The 16,405-nt window shown below is 38.4% G+C and overlaps 1 protein-coding gene across 1 annotated transcript in view; it reads right to left on the bottom strand.

Moving 5' to 3' along the window:
• Positions 1-13,531, bottom strand: part of MRPS5 (mitochondrial ribosomal protein S5) — a 40,398-nt gene extending 26,867 nt beyond the window's left edge. Inside the window, exons 1-3 of the mRNA XM_001382035.4 lie at positions 13,212-13,531; positions 10,913-10,993; positions 9,783-9,914 (exon numbers count right to left, since the gene is read on the bottom strand). Coding sequence (XP_001382072.2) covers positions 9,783-9,914; positions 10,913-10,993; positions 13,212-13,275 — 277 coding nt within the window. The 5' untranslated portion in view covers positions 13,276-13,531. The remainder of the gene's footprint in view (positions 1-9,782; positions 9,915-10,912; positions 10,994-13,211) is intronic.
• Positions 13,532-16,405: the final 2,874 nt, after the last annotated feature.

Raw genomic sequence — 16,405 nt, 5'->3', positions numbered from 1 at the left:
AGAGCTGCATCTTACAATTCCACTCTCCCCATTTACATTCCCTAGAGAACTGTGATTGTGTCTTCATGGAAGATCACAAAGCCAGCCACACTTGTACCAGAAACCTGGACACTGAATGTCCAATCTACACTAACCACCTTATCTGCCAAATTGCATCCTATACCACTGCCTTTCTCCAATTTGATGGTGCCCTCATTCCAGACCAACCTGGTGCTAAATCCCCACAATACTTTCCTCTGTCCACACGTGCCCCAATAACATCTGCTCAGAAAGTCTATGGGCAGCAGAACGCAGCTCAGAGATTGCTAATGCTTGCTTCGAGCCAGTCAATCAGATGGTGAAGTGTGGCTCTCAACCATGATGAATATAAAGCTCCCTGCTTGTTGTACTTTGGAGATGTGGTTCCCAAGGATGGCAATGCTGCCATCATCACTGTAAAAATAAAGTGTGACATCCAATTTTTGGATTAGTACTCAACTGACTTCAAGTTTGATATCAACTATTAACTTCCAACCATTGCTCCTGATGGTGAATTGACCAAGGAGCAGGGGCCTGGCTACACGCATACTGACCAACCCCACTGCATCTGCTGAGGCCTGGGCTTGCCTGAACCATAAGTTTGACCTGATGGATGTCAAATATGCTTTTGCTCATTTTCTGAGGCACATCAGAAGATGGTTACCTTAGAAAAGGATTACGAGCTGGTGGGAATAGTTAGCTGAAAGAGATGAAGGTAAATTTTCTTATTATCTTTTTCACATTAGGACTGTCTTTTTCTTCATATCATGAAAATGTCCTCTATGACCATTAAATGTCAACAAAAGAATATTTGGGAAAAGAAGTACACAGCTGGTTGACAGAAAAAAAAAGATATAACTATGTAAATTTTGCCTACATTTTACACACTATAAAAGGTTAGTAACCCCTAGCATTTTACAACAATATTACTTTTCTTCTTCATATATTATAGAAATTTTTAATTGCTATTATGCTCATGAACTAATTTGCTTTGATAATCAATACTTTAAATTTTTAAAAATAATTTTATTTTAGTATTAAAATGTTAACAACATTGAGATGTCATCCTGATATTCATTCTAATTCCAAATCTAAAATTCTATCCTAATTGAAGTGAAAAGTCACTCTAAATAATTATCCCCTTCACTACCTCCTGTCACTGAATAACCCAATATTCATTTACTCAGACAAGGTGGAGGCATGGTATAGGGTAAAGACAACTGGAATGTGAGTCCTAAATCCCTCAATTTTCAGCTATGTGACCTTAGTTTAAATCTCTTCAGTTCTCTGAGACTATTTTCTCTCAATGATAGCACTAAGTTCCCTGGTTTCAATTTTTTTTTAATTATAAAATTTTTTGAAAGTCAACTTCTTATATTCTCCTTACCAAAATGAATGAAACTGAGAAACCTGATAGATATGATGCTTTTAATTACCACTAAAAGATTAACTTCTGATTCACATTCAAAATGCAGGAAGCAGTTCCATGACACCTCCTCTGAATCTGTGCTCACTGAAGTTGTCAGCAGTAGATGATAGCCACACATCAATATTGATATCCAATAACTGAAATTTTACCTCATGTGCAGACAGCATTACATAATCACTGTGTAGCATTGGTTATCAAAGACATCTAGTATTGGTTAAAAAACAGAGAGACAAGGGGGCAGCTGGGTAGCTCAGTGGATTGAGTCAAGCCTAGAGATGGGAGGTGCTGGGTTCAAATCTGGCCTCAAACACTTCCTAGCTGTATGAACCTGGGCAAGTTACTTAACCCCTATTGCCTAACCTTTACCACTCTTCTGCCTAGGAACCAATATACAGTAGGGTTGGTGAATTGTTGGTGAAGGTGTGAATCAGTACAAACATTTTGGAAAGCAATTTGGAATCATGCAAATAGTGCTTAAAATAAAAAAATAAAATAAAATACCCTTTGACCCAGAGATTCCATGACTAGATTTAAACCTTTCCAAGGAGGTCACTGGTAAAAAGAAAGTACCCAGATACACTAAAATGTTTACAGGAGCATTTTTGATGGTAACAAAGAACTGGAAACAAAGCCTATTGACTAAAGAATGGCTAAACAAATTAAAGCATATCCTTTTGCTTAACTGTCTTCAGAGAAGATACTTTCTAGGAAGGTTGATCTGAGTGTTTTGGGGAAAGTATTGTAAGGATTAATTATGTAAGTATGTCTTTGTGCCAGAAAGAGATAGGATCGCTTCACTGCCCTATACCAAGGATCTGAGAACCAGGGGAGGTTAACCAGAGACTACAGGCTTGAAATGGGAAAGAGAAACTAGTCTGGAGGAAACCCATTGTCAGCAAAGGAAACCATAGCAGTTTATCACCATCTGAGAACTCTTGGGCCTCCACAGGGAAAAGGACTTAAGTGCCTTGTGTAAGGATTATATATGAACAGAATCTGGTGTTACTTTGAGGATGGTATATGAAGGTCTAGAGGAGCTTGGTGTGGAGGTGAGGCATCGAATGGTAAGAGCCTAGATGAAGTACCTCCTACTTTCCCTCTCTCTCCCTTTTCCTAGACTCTGCTTCAAGGGATGTTACTCAAGGAATATGGGTTCCTCTATAATAAGAAGGTGATGGGGAGATGAAGGGAGGTCTCCCCTATCTGTTGATATAGGAGATACCCTCAAATTCCCTTGCACATTAAGTCCAGAAGGATAAGCTTCCTCAAGTCTAACAGCTCAACGGAGGAGGGGGTAGAGATCAACCATCAGCTATGGCTGATCAGTAGCCCCAGTGAGTTCTTCTTTACAAGCTCCTTTGAATAATTCCACTTCACTGATATCTGACTGCGATAAAGTTGTTTTAATTGGTATCAGGTATTGAAATAGAGGGGAGTTGGATAGAGGGTAGAGGGGTCCCTGTTTCCTATGTCCCAATAGGTCCTTCGCTCTGGACAGAGCTGGACAGAGTTTCACCTACCCTTCCCACTATTTCTCACTCCTAATTTAATGCTACCAGGGCCAAGGAATAATCAGAGCAGATGCAAAAGGCTAAGGGGAGAGAGTGAGGCTCTCAGATCAAGAGTCTGTGACCCTTTCAGGTCCGAAGAGACTTGACACTCAGGTTGGATGTTCTCAGAGGTACAATGATACTGAAATACTTTGTAGAAATAGTCTCAGGGCTAGTCACTGACAAATCTTCTGTTGGCTTTTGACAAATATCTCCTGCAGGGAAAATGCTTCCAGTCTCCTCGAGATCTCAAAAGCCCAGAGGTCTTCTCAGAGCTCTCCTAAGTCCCATCATCCTCTGCTACCAACAGTCTTTGCTGTCAATCATCTCTTCTTTCAATGTTCCATCTTTCCTTTTGCAACCTGCCCTTACACTAGCTAGGAAAATGGAATAAAAGAGCCAGGTCCAGGCAAAGATCAGAAAGCTATTATACCCATCCATATAAGAAAGTTGCTTCAATAAACCAGATAACACAGAGAAAATTCATTAAGCATGCAATAGAGCTTCCAAAGTTTAAAGTAATTCCTTGACTAAATGTAAACAAGCCTTAACAGACTCAGATGGAAATCCTGACATCAACTAAGTTGATTCCTTACAAGAAGGGCCCAGCAAACCTGTCCACAGTAGTACTAATTGTGATGATGCAATGCAGTTTTTGATGAAAGCACCACAGCACCCATATTAGATACATTAGACACTAAATGTGGAGAATAAGAATAATTATGACAACAATGTTATTCCAGATGAGGTACTGCAGACTTTGTTAGACCATTATTTACACAAGGTTAATGAACAGTATGTAAAGAAAGTGCCACCAGTTGAAGATGAAAATCAAGAATAAGACAAAGATCAATGGAACAACAGCAGGATGGCAACGAGGACAACTACAAAATGACAACAGGATAAGGACAAATACACAACAACAACAATGACAACAAAATTGCTATGGACACTGTTTCAAAAGGACAATGCACTATTTCAAGGACACATTAGACAAAGATTACAACAGCAGCTGGACTACAACTACAGACTTTTTCCATGGACACTGAAACTATTATCAAGAACTAAGAAGACAGAAGGATTTTAATGACAACTAACTTTACATTTGAATTTAATGAAAGGTTTGGATTTTGGTACAATAAAATCATAAATGACAACTTAATTAAATTATAAAATAATACTAAATAAGTATTAAATAGATTTTAATAAAACATTTTAAAATATATAAAAATTAAAAATTAAAAACCTTATTTCAGAGGGATTTTTATATCCTCCCTTAAAGGAAACCTTAAAGACAGGGTTCTACCCACCTCAGGGGGAATTTTTATATCTTCCTAAAAGGTAACTACTTCAGGGGGTGAAATATTATGTATATTTTGTATAATAACACTTTTTCAAGGTTTTTATGTTTTCCATAGTATTATAAGGTGATTTTGAATTTTTATCTTTAGGTAGAGTTGGGTTTTTTGATAATAGTATAGTAAAAGGGTGTTAATTTTGTTATTGGAAATGTTTGCATTTGAATTATCTGAAACTGTAATATGTGATTTTCATTTTATAAGAGTTTTCATTTTCTTTCTTCTTTCTTTAATTCTCTGTCTTAGTTTTAGAATAAGGTTAGTTAGGTGTAGTGCTTCATTTTAGAAAGAATAATCTTTTCAATAAAGCACAGGGGGAAATGTGAGGATTAATTAGTTATTAATTAGTTATATAGCATAATTAGAAGTAGAGATGTAGACTTGATTAAGGATTTTTGCGCTGTCCCCTTTTAAGGAAAGGCCAGGGGGGAAATTGTTGTTGGCTCTTTAAGGAATAATGGATTTGTGGGAAAGCAGTTTGGATTCTGGACACTCTCTGTAGTCACTGTCTGGAGAGGTGGTTGGTGAATTTCCTCTGGATAATATCAGTTAGAGACCTTGGCCAAACTTAACTTGGAAACCTTACAAGAACATCTGTGAAGGTGGGAAGAGTTTTTGGTTGGCTGTCAGAGCTGCTCTCCTGAAGTGAGTGAAGCTGCAAGTGGGGATGTTGTTTGATTCTCACTGAAAACAGTGAGAGCTCTGACTGCTCTGCTGAGAAGAGTCAGAGGAAGGCATTTTGATCTCTAACTGCCACATTGGTCAGTTAGAGAAGACAACTTGTTATTTTTTATTTACATTTTAAGGAGATTAAGGATAGTTGAAATTTATATATTAGAAGAAGGTTGGAAAGATAGATTTGGGTTTTAGATAGACAGTGATAGAATAGTTTAAGGAGGTTTACCTTTGGTGAACAAGAAGAAAATCCTTGCAGATTGGTTTGGTGGGATATATTTATTAAATCTTAGATTTAGATTAAGAGTTTTCCTTTTAGAAATCAAAACTATTAATAAGCACATGAAAAAGTGCTCTACATCTCTTATAATCAGAGAGATGCAAATCAAAACAACTCTGAGGTATCACCTCACACCTAGCAGATTGGCTAACATGACAGCTATGGAAAGTAATGAATGTTGGAGGGGATGCTGCAAGGTAGGGACACTAATCCATTGTTGTTGGAGTTGTGAATTGATCCAACCATTCTTGAGGGCAATTTGGAACTATGCTCAAAGGGCGATAAAAGAATGTCTGCCCTTTGATCCAGTCATAGCACTGCTGGGTTTATACCCCAAAGAGATAATAAGGAAAAAGACTTGTACAAGAATATTCATAGCTGCACTCTTTGTGGTGGCCAAAAATTGGAAAATGAGGGGATGCCCTTCAATTGGGGAATGGCTGAACAAACTGTGGTATATGTTGGTGATGGAATACTATTGTGCAAAAAGGAATAATAAAGTGGAGAAATTCCATGGAGTCTGGAACAACCTCCAGGAAGTGATGCAGAGCGAAAGGAGCAGAACCAAGAAATCATACACAGAGACTGATACACTGTGGTACAATCAAAGGTAATGGACTTCTCCATTAGTGTCAATGCAGTGTCCCTGAACAATCTGCAGGAATCTAAAAAACACTATCCACAAGCAGAGGATAAACTGTGGGAGTAAAAACACCAAGGAAAAGCAACTGCCTGACTACAGTGATTGAGGGGATATGACTGAGGAGACTCTAAATGAACACTCTAATGTAAATACCAACAAAGAACAAAGAAATGGGTTTGAGTCAAGAACACATGGAATCATGCGTCAGCTATGGGAGAGGTGGGGGGAGGAGGAAAAGAAAATGATTTTTGTTTCCAATGAATAATGTTTGGAAATGACCAAATAAAATAATGTTAAAAAAAAAGTTCTCCTGTTATATCTTTACCTCCTTTTCCTTTCCCTGCCTCTCCTGATAAAGAATAATAAATACGTGTTGGATTAAACTCTGTCCAGCAGCTTCATACAGTGTCTACTACCAAGTGACCCTAACAGCTCAAGTCTATAATCAGCTATCATCAATAACAAATAATAACATCAATATCATCAATAACAATATCTCATATCAAAATAAACTATGCTGATAATTTTTTTTCAAATAAAAACAAGTGTGATCAGTCGATAAAGTTAGTGTCTCATAAATAAGATATAAGTTCTCCTAATGGCAAGGCATTGCTTTTGCATTTCTTTTTAAACCTTTACCTTCCATCTTTTAATCAATAATGTGCATTGGTTCCAAGACAGAAGAGCAGTAAGAGCTAGGCAATTGGGGTTAAGTGAATTGGTGTCTGCATACAAATTTGGACCCAGGACCTCTAGTCTCTAGACCTGGCTCTCAATACATTAAGTTGTCTAGTTGACCCCTGTATTATTTTTTAGGTCAGAAAACCAACAGGTCTTTATTTTCCTAAAATGTCCTGCATAAACACATTCCCAATTCCAATCTCACACAAAGGCAATGAAAGAACTTTCTAGTAATTTATAACTAATGCTATCTCTCCCAAGAGGCTATCTTTAACAGGGAAAAGCTCAGTGGGAATCAATTTAGTTGGCCAGCTTATTTCCTGAGGAAATTACTTAAAAGTGAATCCAGAGTTCTAAAATAGGGCAGAAACTACTCCATTCCCCCATTCCCCCTCTCCACAGTGTCTAAGGACATTTTTCACATGCAGGTTTCACAAACACTTCCTCCCTCCACTCTCTGGGGTAATGTGGAGGGGTTTACAGGCAGCTTGAAAGTGCAGTCTGTACATATGATTTTGAAAATATTCACAAACACTGCCCTAGGCCTTAGTTTACTGATCTGTTTTTCTGTTTTTGTTTTTTGATGTTTAATTAGACGTCTGTGAGGTCTTTTCCAGCTTTAACTCTAATCCTATGATCTCTAATTAAGTAGGCTTGTATTCACACAAAGTTCACTACACATCCAAATGCATTAAGAAGTTCATAATTCTTTATTCCTCTAAGAATCACATTTTCCCTGATTTTAGCATGACTCCTATTTTATAAGAAAGCCAAAGTACTGTGTGCTTTAATTGCAGCTACTTCTATTTGAAAGTGTTAGGGCCATTGTCTCAATCTTTTTCTTTTTTAAATACAGCTTCAAAAAATGAACTTTAAAAAAATCTGCACAATTTTGGATGACAGAAAAAGAAATTACAATCTAATTGATTACTTCTTGCCCTGCACCTTAACAAACATAAAGAAAAACTCATTCTGGTAAAGTGGCTGGGCTGTCTACCAATGTTAACTGCCCTGGAATGAAGTCTTAAAAGCCACTAAAAAATCCAAAATGGACTGGATGAGAAGGCACAAGTAGACCAGTCTACACACTAGTCTTAAGCTGGTTTATAGTTGGAGAAGTTGATTAGAGCTCCAGCACTGCCCCTTTCCTATTATAGACACACACCAGTCTCCTTCCTAAGCTCTTTGCTCCCTTGACCCTATTATCAGTATCCCACAATAGTAGGCAATATCTCATTCAATGAAACTAACCTAAGAAAAAGGACCAACTACTGCTCAATAATCATTGCTCATCACTGTGCCCTTAGTTTGCCCATAAATGATTCAATAATGCAAAAATCCATTAATGCTAAAGACAAAATCAAATCCATGGCAAGAATATCTATTCCAGGGGGCAGCTGGGTAGCTCAGTGGATTGAGAGCCAGGCCTAGAGACGGGAGGTCCTGGGTTAAAATCTGAACTCAGACACTTCCCAACTATGTGAACCTGGGCAAGTCACTTAACCCCCATTGTCTAGCCCTTACTGCTCTTGTGCCTTGGAACCAATACACAGTATTGACTCCAAGATGGAAGGTAAGGGTTAAGAATATCTAGCCCAAAATTCTTTTTTGAGCCCCATTCATTGAAGAGTTATAATATATTTATATTTCTCTTTTTCTTTCATATCTAATTCCTCTTGCTTATTGTTTCAAGTAATTTAATCACTTTGTGTCCTGGTTTTTACAAAAACTTATTCTAACAAGGATATTCATTCTCTAATATGACTTCTACAATAAAAATAGGCAAGGGGATGGCCAGGTGGCACAGGTGATAGAGAGCCAGGCCTGAACACAGGAGATCCTGGGTTCAAATCTAGGCTCAAACACTTCCTAGCTATATGACCCTGGACAAATGTGAAAAATAACTGATTTAATGATCCATAATCTAGCCATAGTTTAGTTCAATCAGTATTGTTCCATTTAGAGTAATTGCATAAGTGATTATTCAACATACCTATATTCAGACGTAGTCAGTCAAGTTTAATCATATAGATTTGGATCCATATCATACTCACATTAGGGTAAAGGAATTCTTTCTTATATCAGACATTTTAATCCATAAGAAACAGGTTTAAGACTCTATATGATGAGTCATATTTGCTCATCAATAAAATTGTCCAAGCAGGAGGACCTCCATCCATGTGGCCTAATGAGTAAATACCAACATGAAGAAGGTCATCTAGACCTCTGAACCTCCACCCTCTGACATCTTCTCTTCACCCAACTTCAGGAGATAAATATATACAGATAATGACCCCTTAGTTAACAACAGTCATATACCCTGTCCATCCTGTGAGGGGGGAAGACCCCTACCTTGCCCTTCTTGTGACCACTCATGGAAAGTCTCCAGGTTGGTTTAGGAGCTCCATGATCCCTTGTCATTTCCCTTGAATGTCCAACAGGAAATGAGATTCTGCTTGCTAGATGATTGCCCAACTTCTTCTCATTGTCTCAAGACCACCACTGTGACTTTGAGACCACCAATGAGAATTTGCTATTTTGCTGGACTATCTGGAACCTGAAGGTTATAAAATGTATATTGTGGAGCAAGGAGGCATCTCAGATCTTGAGGAAGATCTGAGGTCTCATTCATCAAAGAGGGCCAGGTCCCTTTAATAATAGTTATCCGCTCACAACTCTGCCTCAGTTCTTTTATTGCAAATTAGACAAATTTTTGGTGTTAAACAAGTTACTTAATCCTCACTCTTCTGATTTGGAACTTATCAATTCTGAGAAAGAGGAAGGGGGGAGGCAGGGCATATTTTGACCTTAGTGCTTCATATTTCCCCACATACATAAACTGTTTTACTCTTTTTTAGGACCCTGAAACTTTGCCTTTCTACTTCTAGAGAAAATGTATTATTTGAAACAACTGCATCAAAACTGTGGGTAAGGTTTCCCAAGCTCCTCTCATATACTTGACCAATAACCCAATCATATGGGCTTGGTAATCTTTCAACCAAGTCTTTGGCATCCAAACACAATGTGAGTATGTTTAAACAATTAACCCCAAAGTTAAGCAATTAAAGACAAGATTTAAAGACCAAAAAAACCCTTTACTTTTCTCATTCTTGTTAAATTCTCAGTTTTTGCATATTATCATACTTACATTTAGTGAAGAAACTATAGTGTCTCTGTTGTCCTATCAATGTGCCAGGAGAAGTAATACAACATTGAGTCTGGAGGGCATGGGCCAAGTTGATAAAATGATGACTCCTGGCTCCCTGGAATGCAAAACTACCTGCAGAGACAACAAAACTTATATCAAGGCATTCCATAACTATTAATATTGCCAATGAAAAACATTAAAACTGGATGATCTTTTAAAAACCCTATTGTCTATATAATTCTTCTGAATAGCCCCAATATAGCAATGTTCATAAATAATAGCTTAAGAAGTAATTTTCAATGCTGATGCTAATATAACCAACTATACACGAAAGCTATGAAAATGAGTAACAAGTTTTCAGCCTGAAGGTAGGCATCATTTTTTACATCTGTGGGACTCTCCAGAACTCAAATTATGCTAAAGGATTCCCAATTAAGATCTTGCCATGTCCTATAGAAGTCCAGCTCTTTTCATATACTGCAACAAAGATTAAAAAAAAAAAGAAGGGCACTGGGATGAATAAATATCAATAAATCCAAAGAACTAGGGTAAGTATCTTTCTGCTTACTTAATCCTGAACTGCACAAAAAGACCACTAGAAGAAGCCTCCTTACACAGGAAAAGAGATTCTTACAGAAAAGTTTATTTCACTTTAGCATGAGTCTAAATTTGACCTATAAGTTCCCTTCCTGTGTAAAGAGTCTGATTTTAATAGTTAAGACCAAAATAACATATGTCTGTTCACCAATAGTAATTCATTTTTTTCTATTATAAAACATTGTTTTCATTTATCCATATCTTTAATAGAAAACAAAACTCTTCAGGGATTTTTCTGTTCAGATGTTTTTCAGTCATGTTCAATTCTTTGTGACCCCATTTGGGGTTTCCTTAGCAAAGATACTGGAGTAATTTGCCATTTTCTTCTCCAGCTCATTTGACAGATGAGGAAACAGGGTTAAGTAGCTTGCTCAGAGTCACAGAGATAATAAATATCTGAGGTTAACTGTCTCAGGTTAGAAAGATGAGTCTTCTGACTCTAACACCAGCATTCTATCCAATGCAGCATCTGGGAAATTATATCAGAGCTCAGTTCAAAATAAAAAACTCAATTTAATTACTGAACCTCTCACCATTACAAGGGGAGACCCTCGAAGAAAAACTGGAAATCACAGGTAATGTAGTTGGGTAAAACTGCCTTGTCCATAAATACCCTGAAAAAGAAATAGAAAAAAAAAATTCTAGTTAAAAATGAATTCCTCAAATCATGCCCAAAGGGCTTTAAAAGAATGCATGCCCTTTGATCCAGCAATATCACTACTAGGTATGTATCCCAAAGAAATTTTAAAAAACAACTGGGCAAGGACCTGTTTGCACACAAATATTTATAGCTGCACTCTTTGTGGTACTAAAACAATTAAAAAATGAGATGTCCCTCAGTTGGGAAATGGCTGAATAAATTGTGGTATGTGATGGTGATGGAATACTATTGTGCTGTAAGGAATGACGAATTGATGAGTGAAATTACTTGGGTACAACTTCATGAATTCAAATATCCTCAGGAAAACCAATAGACAAATGCTTATCCAAACCAATTGGTACAAAAATCTATCATATTGTTTTTTAAAACATTGTGAGGGAAAAATGAAACTTTTTCTTTATTCTCTTTCATATCCACATCTGCCTGAAAAATAGTAGAAATTGAAACCTCTTTTTAAAAAAAAAAAAACCCTTATTTTCTATCTTTGAACAAATACTGTGTATTGGTTCCATGGCAAAAGAGTGGTAAGGGTTTAAGCGATTTGACTAGGGTCACAGAGTTAAAAAGTATCTAAGGCCAGATATGAGCCCAAGACCTCCTGTCTCTAGAACTGGCTTTCAATCCACTCAATCACTTAGCTCTCCCCAAAACATAACCCTCTTAATCAGTTTGATAGCCTACAGCAGAGCATGCCTCTCAAATATTGGACAAGGGCTGACCTGCAGTATGGCATAAGGCCTCTCCTAACTCTTTTAAGAAGATTCAAACAGTAAAGGACTGCTTCCTTCCCCCACTAATTGCAACCATGAAGAGCAGAATAGGGGCTAAAATCCTTCAAAGCATTTTTCAAAGGGTATTGAGTCCTGCCCTAAATACTAATTAGGCAGACACATTTGCTAAAAATATTTAAATTCTTTCATAAATATTGTAACTACCAGTCTTACTTATCCTTCTAAGGTCCAAGTTTGCTACTTTTGACAAGAGCAGCTAACAAGATAATAATTTCAAAGAGTCTGTGGGAAAGCCCAAGATATTGAAGTAATAACTAGGAAATTAGATTTGAAGATATGACTGAGAAAAACAACAATGAGACTTGGGACCAATAAAGGGTCTTTCAAAAAGAAGAAAGGATACTTTGCACTCAGAGCAGCAACAGATATTCATGCCTAAGGCTGGGAAGACCTCAAGTTCCAAAGTTGCAGAAGATACTTCCAAGGTGTGTAACTGAACAGATCATTTAATCTGTTTACCTCAGTTTTCTCATCTGTAAAATGGGATAATAGCACCTATCTCTCAGGGTTGTTATGAGGATCAAATGAGGTCACTGTAAATGAGATATCCTTTTATAAAAGTACATAATAATTAAATGAGATAACTGTAAAAAGTATCGTTTTATATGTAATATGGTATATGAAATAATCAAATGAGAGCACTGTAATTAATTGATCATTTTATATGTAACATAGCATGTAATAATCAAGATAATAGTAAAGAGCTTGGCACAAACAATAAGCACTACATAAATGTTAGCTATAATTATAATTACCCAAAATAAAAGAGCAAAAATTATTCTTAATTCAGAAATGATAAAGTGTGGTAAATGGAGGCACAGGGTTGGAAAGAAGACCCGAGTTTGAGTCTCAACTCAAACTGAATGACATTGAATGTCTCTGCATTTGGGTGTCCTTATCTGCAAAAAGGGACTAACATCTACTTAGGAGGTTTCAGTGAAAATAAAACGAGATAACATACATTAAGCGCTTAGGTCAGATGGCCACGAGTTATTATTGTTACTGTTATCATTATGCAATGACTCGAAAATTGACAGCTCTGCAAACTGCCCCCATTGCACAGATGGGTCAACAGAACCCAAGGTCACCCAACCCCATCCGTGTCTGGGGCAGGGTTCTGCCTCCCTCCATCCCTCTGGCCCGGGGATCTAGGGGGCTGTGGGGGTGCAACAGGACCCGGGAGGCTGGGGCAGGTTCAAGCCGGCCAGTGTCCTCGGAGCAGCCCGGGGTCTCCCGTGGGATGAGCGAGACCAAACCTCAACCTTGCACCCCCAGGATGGCGCTCCCCATACCAGGGTCTCCCTCCCACCTCGAAAGACCCTAAGGATGTGCTGTCCGCCTGCCCCGACCTCTCCCTCGCCCAGATCCTACGGGACTCACCTGGCCCAGCAGCCCAAGATATGGGAAGACGGGTGCCGGCCCGCAAAGCCACAGCAGCCGCCATCTCTGCTCTGCCGGGCTAGCGGCGATTCTCAGGCTCCGCCCCCTAGTAGACTACCTGCTGCCTGAGAGGAAAAAAACCTCCCATCAGAGGCGCGGAAGACTGTAGGGAGAAGAAAGACACTCCACTCACCCGTTTATTCCCCAGTGCTGTCTCCATCAAACATTGGTGCCCCGGGAGCACTTTCACTAAGACTCCTGGGAAGGTTATTGGGAGCATCATGGTCTGGCTCAACATAGGTCAACTATAGTAGAGTGCTCAGGTTTAGGACCCCGCGCCGGAAGACAGGAGTTGCGATCAAGGCCATAGAAATTGACTAGAAGGACAGTAACGGAAGTGACGCAAGCACCAGTGCCAGATAGCGCGGGCTGCCTTTGAAATCAACTATCTCCAGAAAACTGCCGATTTCCACGTGTGGGAGGATGCTTTCCGTTCTGCTTTTATTCAGCTATTTTTATTATTTATTTATCCTTATTCTTTTACTCTCCAGTTATCAGTGATGATTTTTGTTATTACAAACGTTGGTGGTGATAATAGTAATAATTTATATCTATATAGCAGGACTTTTTTGTCATTAACCACTGTGACCTCGTATCAGAATGGTAATTTGTAATATAATTAGAATTTATATATAGAATTACGTAGGAATTACAAAGAAAACTAAAGACTAGTGAAAATAAAAATGTGGGGCTTTTTTTTCCCGTCCAAGTTCACAGACTTCTCCATCCACAAATCCAATCACAGCCCTCTTTGGAGAGATTGGTGAACCGCAATTTAAGAATTCTTGATATAGAGCTTTAAAGTCTGTGCTTCACAGATGCAGCCCATATTTTGGAACCCCCTGATGACTTGAACTAAGGAGGCAAGGATGAGAAACAGCTGTCTTCAGACAGTATTACCAGCAAAAGGAAATTGTGTACTGAAGGTACAGTACCCAGAATGGAACTGACCCTGATGGGGTAGGTAAGAGACCCAGATACCAACCAAGCAGAGATTTTTTTTATTTTTTAAACTCTTACCTTCTATCTTATTGTCAGTTCTAAGAGAAGGTGAGTAGCAAGGACCAGGCAATTGTAGTCAAGTAACTTGACCAGGGTCACAGAGCTGGAAAATATCTGAGGTAAAATTTGAACCCAGGTCATTACAACTGCAGGCCTGGGGTTCCATTTGCTGTGCTAACTAGCTGCCCCCAAGAAATCAAATGCAATGGCAAACAGGTGATACCTTAAGCTACTATTTACTAGTGACTGACAGGTCAGCCATAAGAACTTGCTAGAAGTAGAGAACTAAACCTGTGATCAGCCCACCCCACCCCCTATTCAAAACTTTCCCCCTTTGGGGGCTTGGTTGGTGGGCAAGTCTTTGTTTTTTTTTATCTTTTACATTCAAATTATATCCTAATGGTCAATAGTTAAGCTTTGTCCATGTTTTATATAATACTGAAAAATAAAGAGATCATTGTTCTTTGTGTTTGAAGAGACATTTGGTTCAAGCTGAACCTGGGGTTTTAGAGCTAATTTAGGACCGTTGGACAAAAGGGGAGGGGAAAGGAAACATAAGCCTGTCAATAAATTTGGAATATAGACACTCCTAGAGGCAAAATACCAATCTGGTAAGCATATTAACAGTCATAAAACTAAAAGCCTAGGGGAAATAGCACTTTTCCTTTTTATTGGCAGCTACCATATTTTGTGCTGAGGCAAGTTTAAAATAAGATCATAACTTCATCAATATATAGGGAACTAGTTTTCTGGGCATGCTCAGATAGGTCCACAGGTTCAGGGGATGAATAACAGCTTAGCCTCCTAGCTCCCCAAAGTCTCCTAAACATATTTGATCCTCCCAACAATTCTATGCAGTATCTATTTTACTGATGTAAAATCTAAACCTCTTGCTTGATTTCCATATGAGCAGGAAAGACCTCCACAAACTGATGAGGAGCAAAATGAGAAGAACTAGAAGAATATTGTACACAGAAACTGAAACATTGTGAGACAATCATATGTAATTGACTTTACTGCAATGCAATGCAATAATTGAGAACAATACTGAGGTATTTATGAGAATATTATTCACATTGAGAGAAAGAACTGTGGGAGTAGAAACACAAAGGAAAACATTTGATTTATCACTTTGTTAAAAACACAGAACTGGGGGCAGCTAGGTGGCTCAAGCCCAGAGGTGGGAGGTCCTGGGTTCAAATCTGGCCTCAGACACTTCCTATCTATGTGACCCTGGGCAAGTCACTTAACACCAATTGCCTAGCCCTTACCACTCTTCTGCCTTACCCAATACTGATTCTAAGACAGAAGGTAAGGGTTTTTTGTTGTTTTTTTTTAAACAACAACATCAAAAACACAACTATTAAATAGTCAGAAAAGCCATGTCTTTAATTGGGAGAGGAATAGTGTTTAATATTTAGGCCTCCACACAGAGTCACACGCCCAAAACCATACAAAGCCAAAAGCCCTGGCACTCTGGCACTCTATCCCTGGAAATACCACTGTAGGAGTTGATAGCTCAGAAGCACCATAGAATTTGGGGAACTTATATACCTCCTGGGGAACTGGGGACAGAGAAGTATGATTGATTGGCTTTACAATGACTACAAACAAATGAGAAATTCAAGATTAGATTATCAGGGAGAGGTTGATGCTTTACAATGGACGCAAAAGAGAAAGGTCCAGCCAAAGACTGGGCTTACTTGGGAAAGGACTTTAAAACAATGTGTAAATCTTGAAATCTCTCAGACTTGTGAATGTTAAAAATTTTCCCCATCGGGGAATTCTTAATTGGAACAAATTTCCTACTGAGAAACATTCCCCATTTTAATGTGAGAGCTCTGCAGGATCGGAAATGGGAGGACCTCTACTCCAACCGTACTTAAGACTGCTTTAGGGGAGAACACTCCTTGCTATGGGAGGACCCCTACTCTACCCGTACTTAAGAATGCTTTAGGAGAGAAAATTCCTTGCTAAACAATGAAAGTACTTGGACCCATGCTTATAATAAGGCAAGGAGTTCTTTGAGCCAGGCCTGTTTTTAGAATTGATACAATGGGATGCTAGGTACCTAAAAGGGTCGGGCAAGTTTTCTCTTGATGAGATTAGTTGACTCAGCTGTGTTTTCTCTC

This window comes from Monodelphis domestica, chromosome 1 (assembly GCF_027887165.1).
Source record: "Monodelphis domestica isolate mMonDom1 chromosome 1, mMonDom1.pri, whole genome shotgun sequence".
Taxonomy (NCBI): domain Eukaryota; kingdom Metazoa; phylum Chordata; class Mammalia; order Didelphimorphia; family Didelphidae; genus Monodelphis; species Monodelphis domestica.
Note: the sequence above shows the minus strand (reverse complement) of the source record. Positions and strands in the feature narration are given on the sequence as shown.